The sequence below is a fragment of the Anomaloglossus baeobatrachus genome, chromosome 7, assembly GCF_048569485.1.
Source record: "Anomaloglossus baeobatrachus isolate aAnoBae1 chromosome 7, aAnoBae1.hap1, whole genome shotgun sequence".
Lineage (NCBI taxonomy): Eukaryota > Metazoa > Chordata > Amphibia > Anura > Aromobatidae > Anomaloglossus > Anomaloglossus baeobatrachus.
Genome location: NC_134359.1, coordinates 68,565,472 through 68,578,575, shown reverse-complemented (window position 1 = coordinate 68,578,575; position 13,104 = coordinate 68,565,472). Strand labels below are relative to the sequence as shown.

Here is a 13,104-nt window from a genome sequence, read left to right as displayed (position 1 = left end):
ATTACAAGAATTTGTAATAGATGTGTAAGAGGCTTAATCTTTTGCATATTTTTTTCACAGAGAGACCTAGCCCACCAGAAAAGCTTGGAGTAACAAATGTGACCAAAGACAGTATATCACTTGCTTGGTCCAAACCAGAACATGATGGAGGAAGTAAGATTTTGGGCTACCTTGTTGAAGCACTAGAAAAGGGTCAACAAAAATGGGTCAAATGTGCAGTCGTGAAGACAACTCGTCATGATATCCGTGGCTTGAAGGAAAATGTTGACTATTTCTTCAGAGTTTTTGCTGAAAATCAAGCTGGCTTAAGTGATCCAAAGGAGCTTCTTCTACCTGTCACCGTCAAAGAAAAACTTGGTAAATAGTAGACATAACTTTTACATTTATTTATTTTATGTTGTGTTTCTTTTTTTCCTTTATTATTTACAATATCTCTTTAACTTTTTAGAATCACCTGAGATAGATATGAGAGGTTATCCAAGCAACACAGTATATGTCAGAGCTGGCTCAAATCTAAAAGTGGACATTCCAATTTCTGGTAAGCCACTTCCTAAAGTCACACTTTCCAGAGATGGACTTCTTGTAAAATCAACTTTAAGATTCAACACTGAAACAACAGCTGAAAGTGTAATCATCAATCTGAAAGAAAGTGTTGCTTCTGATGCTGGAGCATATGAGTTAACTGCATCCAACTCTAGTGGAACCTCTAAAGCAACAATCAAGATTGTGGTTCTGGACAGGCCAGGCCCACCTGTAGGTCCAGTCATTCTCAGTGATGTCACTGAAGACAGTGTAACACTACAATGGGATCCTCCATCTTATGATGGCGGAAGTCAAGTTACCAACTACATTGTCCTGAAGAGGGAAACAAGTACTGCTGCTTGGTCTGAAGTTTCCTCTACAGTGGCTAGAAACGTCACTAAAGTCATGAAGCTCACCAAAGGAGAAGAATATCAATTCCGCATTAAAGCTGAAAATCGCTTTGGTATCAGTGATCATATTGATTCTCAAACTGTTACAGTCAAGCTTCCTTACAGTAAGTTTCATTGCATATATTATTCTAAATATGTTATTGTTCAAGGTACTATTTCCTACAATCTCCTGATTTCTTTTTTGCAGCTTTACCTGGCCCACCATCTACACCTTGGGTCAGCAACGTCACCCGGGAGAGCATCACAGTGGGTTGGCATGAGCCAGTGTCCAATGGTGGCAATACAGTAATTGGATATCATTTGGAAATGAAGGACAGGAACAGCATCTTATGGCAGAAACCTAGCAAGACTATAATCCGCACAACTCACTTTAAGGTGTCTAATATCAGTCCTGGACTTATATATGAATTTAGAGTATATGCAGAAAATGCTGCTGGCATTGGAAAAGCCAGTCATCCATCAGAACCTGTTCTTGCAATTGACGCTTGCGGTAAGTAAATTATTCAAAGAATATATTAGCCTAAAATTATCCAAAATCCAATGTACAATGAGTTTAATGCAGCATGAATTTAGAGTTTATTTCTTCCGTAGAACAATGTATGTACATGTGTGGTTGGGGAGGAATGGTTGTTGATCCAGCACCCACTTTGTAAGACTGTATCTCAGTTTTTGATGATCATATTTTATTATTATATATACAAAAATAAAAGATAATTCAACAATTATTAGAAAAACTAATCACATTACAACTTTCTTTGCAGAGCCTCCAAGAAATGTCCGTGTCACCGATATCTCAAAGTCTTCTGTGAGCTTGACATGGCAGAAACCCGCATATGATGGTGGTAGTAAAATTACCGGATACATTGTGGAAAAACGTGATCTTCCAACTGGCCGGTTTACTAAAGCCAGCTTTACTAATGTTATTGAAACACTATTTACAGTATCTGGTTTGACTCAAGGCTCTCAGTACGAGTTCCGAGTTTTTGCAAAGAATGCCGTTGGTTCTATCAGTAACCCATCTGAGGTGGCAGGCCCTATCACTTGCGTTGACACTTACGGTAAGTTGACTTCATACAATTAATACAATTTCTAATTTCATCTAATATGTTCAGGTACAAGAACTTTTTTGTATGCTAAAAATAGCTATAGAGGTCAGGGACAAATTGTCTTTAGATGCAAATATTACATGCCTTCCCATTTTTCTGTAGGTGCACCCATAATAGATGTGCCTCCAGAATACACAGATGTTCTCAAGTACAAAGCTGGTGTGGCAGTCAAACTGAAACTTGGAATTATTGGCAAGCCTCAACCTAGCATTGAATGGTTTAGAAATGGAAAGGAACTTCAGACCAACGCTCAAGTGTCTTTTGAAAACACCAGTGAGTCTTCAGGAATCCTCATTAAGGATGCAACACGAATCAACAGTGGAGTTTATGAATTAAAATTGAAGAATGCCATGGGCTCTTCATCAGCAAATGTCAGAGTACAAGTGCTTGGTATGTGTCCTAAAAAAACACCTATATTTTAGTACCTTATTTTTGCATTTTGAATATTTTTTTAATAATAGAGATTTGGTTTATTCTTTTCTTCAGATAAGCCAGGTCCACCTGCAGGACTTATTGAGTTCAAGACAGTGACAGCTGAAAAGGTTACCTTTATGTGGGAACCACCTTCAGATGATGGAGGGTCAAAGGTCACCCATTATATTGTGGAAAAACGTGAAACCAGCCGTGTGATCTGGTCTTTAGTGTCCGAAAAGCATGAAGATAGTCAAATAACAGTTACCAAACTTATTAAAGGAAATGAGTACATATTCCGTGTCAGAGGTGTAAACAAATATGGAGTTGGAGATCCTCTGGAATCTGAACCAGTTATCGCAAGAAATGCATTTGGTAAGTTATAGCCATAGTCATACATGTAGTTATTTTTCATCAAAATGATGTTTTCTGGATACTTTAACATTAACAAGTATGTTACTATATTGTAGTTACACCTGGCCCTCCAAGTATTCCTGATGTACCCACAATTACCAAGAACTCTATGACCGTCACCTGGAGCAGACCTACCGTGGATGGCGGAAGTGATATTAGTGGCTATTATTTGGAAAAACGTGACAAAAAGAGCTTGAGGTGGTTCAAGGTAATCAAAGAATCAATTCGTGACACAAGACAGAAAGTAACTGGACTTACAGAAGACAGTGAATACCAGTTCCGTGTCTGTGCAATTAATGCAGCTGGCCAAGGTCCATTCTCCGATGTTTCAGATTATTACAAGGCTGTTGATCCTATTGGTAAGCACGTTTTTTCATCACGTTTTATAGATTATTGCTTGTAGTGCATATTTTATAATTAACAATATTGATGATTTATCCTATTGCAGACAAACCTGGGCAACCAACCAAACTGAAAATTGTGGATAGTACCAAGTCATCGGTTACTCTTAACTGGACCAAGCCAGTCTATGATGGAGGAAGTCAAATCACAAGCTATGTAGTGGAGGTCAGAGAAGCAGATAATGAAGACTGGACTGTAGTCAGTGCTAAGGGAGAAGTCCGAACAACTGAATATGTGGTATCTTTGCTTAAACCTGGCATTGATTATTACTTCAGAGTATCAGCTGTAAATGCTGCTGGACATGGAGAGCCTATTGAGATGACAGAACCAGCACATGCCAAGGACATTCTTGGTAAGCAATAATATTTTTAGCTATGCATTTGATGAACATTTTTTAAGCTTTAAGTCTCAAATTTGATGTGCTTATAATTATTTTGTTTTTGTTTTTACAGAGGAACCAGAGATTGACTTGGACGTTGCTCTTAGAACATCTATAGTTGCAAAGGCAGGTGAAGACGTCCAGTTAATGATTCCCTTCAAAGGACGTCCTGCTCCAAGCGTAACATGGAGAAAAGGAGATAAAAATATTAGTAATGACCCTAGATATAACATTCAGAACACCGAATCAACAACACTGGTTGACATTTCTCAAGTTACACGCAATGACACTGGAAAATATGTTTTAACCATAGAAAATGGTGTGGGCCAGCCAAAATCAACATTTGTGACAGTTAAAGTACTTGATACCCCAGCTGAGTGCCAGAAACTACAAATAAAAAATGTTGCTCGTGGTACCGTTACACTGGTATGGGAGCCTCCTCTTATCAATGGTGGAGCCGAAGTCACAAACTATGTTATTGAAAAGAGAGATGCCACCAAGAGAGCATGGGCTGCAGTCACAACCAAATGTTCTCACACATCCTTCAAGATAACTGGCTTGTCCGAGAAAACTTCCTACTTTTTCAGGGTTCTTGCAGAAAATGAGAATGGCTTGGGAGAGCCATGCAGCACAACTGAGCCTGTGAAAGCATCTGAAATCCCTGGACCGGTAAGAGATCTTACAATGAAAGATTCCACTAAAACGTCTGTTACTCTCACTTGGAGCAAACCCGATTATGATGGTGGCAGTATTGTCAGTGAATATATAGTGGAAAGCAAATTGAAAGATGAGAAGGAATGGTCACACGCAGGAGTAAGCAAGGCATATGAGTTTGAGATCTCCAAATTAAAGGAACTTTCAGTTATGGAATTCAGAGTTTCAGCTAAAAACGAGAAGGGATTGAGCGATGGAGTCATTATTGGGCCTATTACTGTTAAAGACTATGTTATTCCACCTGAAGCAGATATCTCTGAAATACTTGGAGGACAAATCAGTGTTCGTATTGGACATAATGTACACATTGAGTTGCCATACAAGGGTAAACCAAGACCAACAATATCTTGGTTAAAGGACAATATTCCTCTGAAAGAAAGCGAACAAGTAAGATTTAAGAAAACTGAAGCCAAACTCAGCCTTAATATCAAAAATGTCAAGAAAGAAAATGGTGGCAAGTACACATTGATTCTTGATAATGGTGTTATTCGCAAGTCTTATGTGATCACAGTAATTACACTTGGCCCTCCATCTAAGCCTAAAGGACCTATTAAATTTGATGAAATAAGATCTGACAGCATCATAATATCATGGGATATTCCAGATGATGACGGAGGAGGAGAAATTACATCATACAGCATAGAGAAACGTGAAACTTCTCAAACTAACTGGAAGATGGTTTGCTCTAGTGTTGCCAGAACAACTTTGAAAATTGCAAATCTTGTGAAAGGAATAGAATACCAGTTTAGGGTGCGTGCTGAAAACAGATATGGCGTGAGCCCACCTCTTAACTCCATTGATGTCATTGCTAAGCATCAATTTAGACCACCAGGACCACCAGGAAAACCAGTTGTGTACAACGTTACAAGTGATGGAATGTCCATTACTTGGGATGCACCAGTGTACGATGGTGGCTCTGAAATCACTGGTTTCCATGTTGAAAAGAAAGAAAGAAACAGCATTTTATGGCAAAAAGTCAACTCTTCACCAATTTCCAATCGGGAATATAGAATCACTGGGCTAATTGAAGGTCTTGATTACCAGTTCCGTGTCCTCGCAGAAAATTCTGCTGGCCTTAGCCCAGTTAGTGAACCAAGCAAAATTACTCCAGCTGTGTCTCCTGTTGGTAAGTACAACTAAACATAATCATAATTACTTAGATCAAATGTTTTACAGATCTATTTTTTTAGATTAATTTAATTAATCATAACTATTAATATTTTTTTTTGCAGATCCTCCTGGAACACCTGACTATATTGATGTCACAAGAGAAACAGTTACACTGAAATGGACTCCACCATTGCGTGATGGTGGTAGTAAAATTGTGGCCTACAGCATTGAAAAACGTCAAGGAAATGAGCGTTGGCTCAGATGCAACTTTACAGATGTTTCTGAATGTCAATATACAGTGACTGGACTGAGCCCAGGAGACCGGTTTGAATTTAGAATAATTGCAAGAAATGCTGTTGGAACAATCAGCCCACCTTCACAATCTTCTGGCTACATCATGACAAGAGATGAAAGCAGTACGTATTATCTAAATTATTTTTTACTTATTATAACTTAGTAGTACTAGGATAGAAGGTCAGTAAATTAACACTTAGTGGTTGATTCATCAAAGCTTCAAAGCGCATAAAAGCTTTAAAAATTCACAAAAATTTTGTGGAACTCGTTTTCACGCCAATTTGTATAAGCTCAAATGGGTAAGTTGGGAAGGAGTCAGGGTCAGGATGGAGTCACGTCTATCCATCAAATTTATCAAGTGTGATGGTGTTTTATACACCAGAAAAGCTACTCCAGTCTCTGGCTATGGTAGTATTTCTGATGCGATGCATGGAGGAACACACCACTCAGAAGAGGTGCTGAATTCATTATTAAGTGGCTGGCAATTATTAATAATAATAACAATAATAATCTTTATTTTTATATAGCGCCAACATATTCCATAGCGCTTTACATACATTAGCAACGCTGTCCCCATTGGGGCTCACAATCTAAATTCCCTATCTGTATGTCTTTGGGGTGTCGAAGGAAATCAGACAACTCGGAGGAAACCCACGCAAACACGGGGAGAACATAAAACCTCTTTGCAGATGTTGTCCTTGGTAGGATTTGAACCCAGGACCACAGCGCTGCAATGCTAACCACTGAGCCACCGTGCCGCTATTCGGGTCCTTATACTCCAGTAAGACTGACATAATGTCAGCATGCAGTATGCAAGTCTTGATGACTTGGCCTCGTATAATTTAGTATATTTTATTATAATTTATTTATTTTTAAATGTATTATTAATTAATAAACTGCATTTTATATTGTACTTTTTTAGTAAAATTTACTACACCTCAGATACATTTTTATTTAGAAATTTAGACTAGATATAGTGAAGAAACTTCTATATTTCTAAACTTACAAAAAATCCACTGCAATTACCCCACTGTTAATTTATCCAGTAAAGTAACTTTCCTTGTCCTTCACTATTTATTTAAAACCTATATTTTTCTATAGTTGCTCCTACCATTGAATTTGGACCAGAACACTTTGAAGGACTCACTGTTAAGGCCGGAGAAAGCATCAAAGTCAAAGCTTTGATCAAAGGACGTCCTGTACCTCAAGTTGTTTGGCTGAAGGATGGAAAAGAAATCGAGAAGAGGCTTGCAATAGAAACAAGCAGTGGAATTGGATTTAGCTCTATCTATGTAAGAGATGCTACACGTGACCATCGTGGAGTGTACGCCATTGAAGCCAAGAATTCATCAGGCACCAAGAGAGCCGATATGACAATAAGGGTGCAAGGTATGTGTAAACTCCACCAACTATAAACATTAACAACAATCTTCACGTTATGTACAAACTTTTCATTGAGTCTATATAGTTTCTTGAAGTCTAAATTACATATAGAGGTCAAGTAATATTATAAACAAACCAATTTTAATGGAATATTATTTATTTTTCCGCCAGATACTCCGGGACCCGTTAGTGGACCAATAAGATTCAGCAATATCACTGGTGAAAAGGTGACCTTGTATTGGGATCCTCCTGTCAATGATGGTTGTGCTGTCATAACTCATTACGTCATTGAAAAACGTGAGACCAGCAGATTGTCATGGGCACTGGTTACAGACCAGTGTGAAGCCTGCTCACACACAGTTACTAAATTAATCAAGGGAAATGAATATCAGTTCCGTATCTCGGCAGCCAATAAGTTCGGCGTTGGAAAAGCTCTTGACTCAGATCCTGTCATTGCACAGATACAATACAGTAAGTCAGAATTCTACTGAAGATATAATTGAGTGTGGAGTGAATGTATATACATGTTAACAAAGAGGTTATGTATTATTAATACTTGCAAACTTGTTTTACAGCTGTTCCAGATGCACCAGGAGTACCAGATGCCACTCATGTTACTGGAGACAGCATTACGGTAACATGGACAAGACCAAAATCTGATGGTGGAAATGAAATAAAGCAATATATCTTAGAAAGGAGAGAAAAGAAGAGCTTAAGATGGGTTAAAGTATCCAGCAAGAAACCCATCACTGAAATCAGATACAGAGTAACTGGCCTGGTTGAAGGAAATGAATATGAATTCCGTGTAGTGGCTGAAAACAATGCAGGACTTGGAGACCCAAGTGGAACATCCAGACTGATTAAATGCAAAGAGCCTGTAAATCCACCAAGCGCTCCTAGCATTGTGAAAGTTAGTGACACTACTAGGACATCAGTCAGCTTGGAATGGACAAAACCAGCATTTGACGGTGGAATGGAAATTATTGGATACGTTATTGAAATGTGCAAAGCTGATCTTGGTGAATGGCACAAAGTAAATCTAGAAGCCGTAGTAGCCACAAAATATACAGTCGTGGATCTTGAGACTGGCGAAAACTACAAGTTCAGGGTCTCTGCACTAAATGGAGCAGGCAAAGGAGACAGCTGTGAAGTTCCTGCTACAGTACAAGCTACCGACAGACTAACATCTCCAGAAATAGATATTGATGCTAACTTTAAGCAGACACACATTGTAAGAGCTGGGGCAAGCATTCGTCTCTTCATTGCTTTCAAGGGTAGACCCACACCAACTGCTATATGGACAAAGCCAGATTCTGACCTTAGCGTGAGGGCTGATATTCACACTACAGAATCATTCAGTACTCTGACAGTGGAAGACTGTAACAGATATGATGCCGGCAAGTACACTTTCACCGTAGAAAACAACAGTGGCACCAAGTCTATCACATTTACTGTGAAGGTGCTAGACTCTCCTGGACCACCAGGCCCAATTACATACAAGGATGTGACAAGAGGATCTATTACCTTGTTATGGGATGCTCCTCTGAATGATGGAGGTGCACGTATTCACCACTATGTAGTGCAAAGACGCGAAGCTAGCCGTCGCAGCTGGCAAGTAGTCAGTGAAAAGTGCTCTAGGCAAATAATTAAGGTAACAGATCTTCTGGAAGGTCAACCATACTATTTCCGCATTTCAGCACAAAATGAATATGGTGTCGGAGAGGCTTTTGAAACACCAGAGCCCATTGTAGCTACAGAAGAGCCAGCACCACCAAAGAGATTAGACATCATAGATACAAGCAAGTCATCTGTAACATTAGCTTGGCTAAAACCCGAGCATGATGGTGGAAGCCGTATATCCTCCTACCTCATTGAAATGAAACAGAAGGGATCAGATCACTGGATTGAGGCTGGTCAAACAAAACTTTTAACTCTGGTAGTTGATAACCTTGTAGAAAATACCGAATATGAGTTCCGTGTTCGTGCTAAGAATGATGCAGGATACAGCGAACCAAGAGAAGCATTTTCATCTGTTATTATTAAAGAACCTCAAATTGAGCCAACTGCTGATTTGAGTGGCATCACCAGGCAACTTATTACTTGCAAAGCTGGCAGCAATTTCACAATTGACATACCATTCAGTGGCCGTCCAGTACCAAAGGTTACCTGGAAATTGGAAGAAATGAGGCTTAAAGAAACTGACAGAGTAACCATTAAGACAACAAAAGATAGAACAACTCTGACTGTCAAGGACAGTATGAGAGGTGACTCTGGAAGATACTACCTAACCCTTGAAAATACTGCTGGCGTGAAAATATTCACTGTGACAGTAATAGTGATTGGAAGACCAGGATCTGTCACTGGACCTGTTGAAGTATCCTCTGTGTCTGCTGAATCATGCGTACTGACTTGGGCTGAACCTGAAGATAATGGTGGAACTGACATCACAAACTATATTGTTGAGAAACGTGAATCTGGTACCACATCTTGGCAGCTTGTTAACTCCAGTGTAAAACGTACACAGATCAAGGTTACCCACCTTACCAAATACATGGAATATACTTTCCGCATCAGTGCAGAAAACAGATTTGGCGTCAGCAAGCCTCTAGAATCTACACCTATTGTTGCTGAACATCCTTTCGGTAAGGAAATATTTAGTTTGGTTGCTTATGGCTATGTAGCATAGTAAAAGTGTACACAGTAATATAACAACATATTCTTGTATTTCTTTTAATTAGTACCACCAAGTCCACCAACTAGACCAGAAGTGTACTCTGTTTCTGCGAATGCCATGGGAATCCGATGGGAAGAACCTTATCACGATGGTGGAAGCAAAGTTAACGGATACTGGGTGGAAAGGAAAGAACGTAACACCATCCTATGGGTGAAGGATAACAAGATCCCATGCTTTGATTGCAATTATAAAGTAACAGGATTGGTTGAAGGTCTGGAGTATCAGTTCAGAGTATATGCTTTGAATACTGCCGGCATCAGCAAGGCCAGTGAAGCCTCAAGACCTGTAATGGCTCAAAATCCTGTTGGTGAGTGAATTAAAATCATTCATTTCATATATTTGTAACATCTGTTTAATATATATTGAGGGTAAGTTGGGATGGGATTTCATTATTCATGCAAAGTAAAATGTACTTCCATTCTAACATTGCATCCTTCTTTCTGCTTAAAGATCCACCAGGAAGACCAGAAGTAACAGATGTTACCAGATCTTCAGTTGCACTGAGCTGGTCTACTCCTCTGTATGATGGCGGTAGCAAGATTGTGGGCTACATCGTAGAACGTAAACCATACAATGAAACTGGAGATGGCCGCTGGTTGAAATGTAACTACACTACAGTTTCAGAGAACTTCTTCAATGTGACGGCTCTTAGTGAAGGAGAAGTTTATGAATTCCGTGTACTCGCTAAGAATGCTTCCGGTGTAATAAGTGTTGCATCACAGTCCACTGGTGCTGTTACTTGCAAGGATGAATATTGTGAGTATTTACATACATTATTTTCGTTCTAAAATAATAACCAATAATAATATTTAGTGGAAGGGACTAATTGCATTAGTCATTAAAACAATTTTCATCTATCTTTTTATTCCTCAGCACCTCCCAAAGCCGAACTTGATAGTAAACTACAAGGAGATGTTACCATTAAAGCTGGTTCTGATCTTGTACTTGACGCATCTATTGGTGGTAAACCTGAACCCAAAGTCTTCTGGTTAAAGGGAGACAAAGAACTGGAACTCTGTGAAAAGATTTCTATCCAGTACACAAGCAAACGTGCTCTGGCCATTGTCAAGTTCTGCGACAGAAGTGACACTGGAAAATACACTTTGACCGTTAAGAATGCAAGCGGTACAAAATCTGTTTCTGTGCTCGTTAAAGTCCTAGGTAAGTCAGTTCATTCCATTGAGCAGAATCACAATTTATAGGAATAGTTGAGTAGTAATCAAATATTGTTATTTTACTTTTTAGACTCTCCAGGTTGTGCAGGCAAAATTAACATCAGTAGAGTTACTGACGAGAAATGTACCCTTTCATGGAGTCTACCACAAGAAGATGGAGGTGCTGAAATCTCCCACTACATTGTTGAACGTCGTGAAACCAGCCGTCTTAACTGGGCAATTGTAGAACCTGAGTGCCCAACTCTTTCATGCAACGTGACCAGATTGATAAAGAACAATGAATATATATTCCGTATAAGAGCAGTTAACAAGTATGGAGCAGGTCTTCCAGTTGAGTCCGAAGCCGTTGTTGCAAGAAATTCATTCAGTAAGTAGAATATTCTAATTTCATTGATTAACAGAAAAGCTGTTTTTTTTTCTTTGATAAAATATCTAACACTTCATATTATTACAGCTATTCCATCACCACCGGGTGCACCTGAAGTTGTTGGAGTCAGCAAGGACCATGTCATTATTCAATGGCTTAAACCAGAAACAGATGGCGGTAGTGAAATCAGCACTTACATTGTAGACAAACGAGAGAAGAAGAGTGTGAGATGGACAAGAGTGAACAGAGATTACACCATTTATGACACACGATTGAAGATCACTAACTTATTGGAAGGAAGTGAATACCAATTCCGAGTTAGTGCAGTTAATGCAGCTGGAAACAGTGAACCCAGTGAATCATCTCCATATGTCCTATGCAGAGATCCTACCTGTAAGTTATTAAGAGATTTTATAAAACTATTGACATAAAATAGAAGGGAGTATAAAAATGAGTATTAGGTATAACGTGAAAAAACAAATTAGACATTGAAAATATTTCTTCTGGAAACAATTACCTTCATCAGAATTTGACAAGCTTTTTTAAGACATCAGAACTTACCAAGAAAACTTCAAAATATGAGATACTTGTAAAGGAAGAAAGCATCCAGCCCCAGTGATCCAGTAAATGCTCAATGTGGCTTTACTGAATATCCAAAGAAAATAATATAAGCACAAGAATAGTTCACGCGTTTTGGATCAATTATGAATAAGGATCATAACTGATCAGAAACGTGTCAATTATTGTACTTGTGTCTGGATCTTCTTCTTTGGATTATTTAATAAAGCCACATTGGGATTTTGCTGGATGCTTCCTTCCTTCTTTTATTTCAAAATGCCCATGTGATGCTATGCACCGGTTGGTGAGTGAGCGGGACATTCTTTGGCTCAAGACTTGTGAACACTTCCAAGGTTTTTAAAATATGTTTTTTCTTTTCTTTTAGACACCCCAGCCGCCCCATCTGTTCCAAGAATTGTGGATACCACTAAACAGAGTATCAGCCTGGCATGGTCTAAGCCTTTGTATGATGGAGGTTCTGATATTTTAGGTTATGTTCTTGAGATGCAAGAAGAAGGTACTGACCAATGGTACCGGCCACACACTACTGCTCTCCTGAGAAACCCTGAATTTACAGTCACAGGTTTAAAGATAAGCCATAAATATCGCTTCAGAGTTGCAGCTACAAACACTAATGGCTCAAGTGATTTTAGTGAATCAACTGCTGAAATTGAGCCAGTTGAAAGAATAGGTAATGTATATCAAAAATTCAATCCATCTGAATATTTTATATGTCTTTGGTGATATTTATTGATTGCATACAATTTCTCTTCAGAAATTCCTGACTTGGAGCTTGCCGATGACCTTAAAAAGATTGTTACAGTCAGAGCTGGTGGCTCTTTACGTCTTATGGTATCTGTGTTCGGAAGACCACCTCCAACAATCACATGGAGAAAAGAAGGTGTCGATCTTGCAAGCCGAGCCATAATTGACATTACTGACAGCTATACCTTACTTGTAATTGAGAAGGTGAACAGATATGATGCTGGAAAATACGTTATCGAAGCTGTCAACCAATCTGGAAAGAAATCGGCAACAGTTGTCGTCAAAGTTTATGGTAAGACACAGAGCCTGAGCCATCTCAAAGTAATTAATTTGTAATTGAATGTATAATTAATACCAGAT

The 13,104-nt window shown here is 38.9% G+C and overlaps 1 protein-coding gene across 5 annotated transcripts in view; it reads left to right on the top strand.

The window, feature by feature from the left end:
• The window catches only part of TTN (titin), a 312,175-nt gene that overhangs the window by 282,164 nt on the left and 16,907 nt on the right, over positions 1-13,104 (top strand). For all 5 annotated transcript variants that reach the window (XM_075317392.1, XM_075317390.1, XM_075317394.1 and 2 more), the window contains 20 exons: positions 61-357; positions 449-1,036; positions 1,120-1,422; positions 1,694-1,990; positions 2,141-2,428; positions 2,525-2,824; positions 2,920-3,222; positions 3,312-3,617; positions 3,718-5,484; positions 5,591-5,884; positions 6,864-7,151; positions 7,317-7,616; positions 7,721-9,787; positions 9,884-10,186; positions 10,330-10,635; positions 10,753-11,040; positions 11,125-11,421; positions 11,509-11,814; positions 12,365-12,670; positions 12,755-13,036. In XM_075317392.1, coding sequence (XP_075173507.1) covers positions 61-357; positions 449-1,036; positions 1,120-1,422; positions 1,694-1,990; positions 2,141-2,428; positions 2,525-2,824; positions 2,920-3,222; positions 3,312-3,617; positions 3,718-5,484; positions 5,591-5,884; positions 6,864-7,151; positions 7,317-7,616; positions 7,721-9,787; positions 9,884-10,186; positions 10,330-10,635; positions 10,753-11,040; positions 11,125-11,421; positions 11,509-11,814; positions 12,365-12,670; positions 12,755-13,036 — 9,486 coding nt within the window. The remainder of the gene's footprint in view (positions 1-60; positions 358-448; positions 1,037-1,119; positions 1,423-1,693; positions 1,991-2,140; positions 2,429-2,524; positions 2,825-2,919; positions 3,223-3,311; positions 3,618-3,717; positions 5,485-5,590; positions 5,885-6,863; positions 7,152-7,316; positions 7,617-7,720; positions 9,788-9,883; positions 10,187-10,329; positions 10,636-10,752; positions 11,041-11,124; positions 11,422-11,508; positions 11,815-12,364; positions 12,671-12,754; positions 13,037-13,104) is intronic.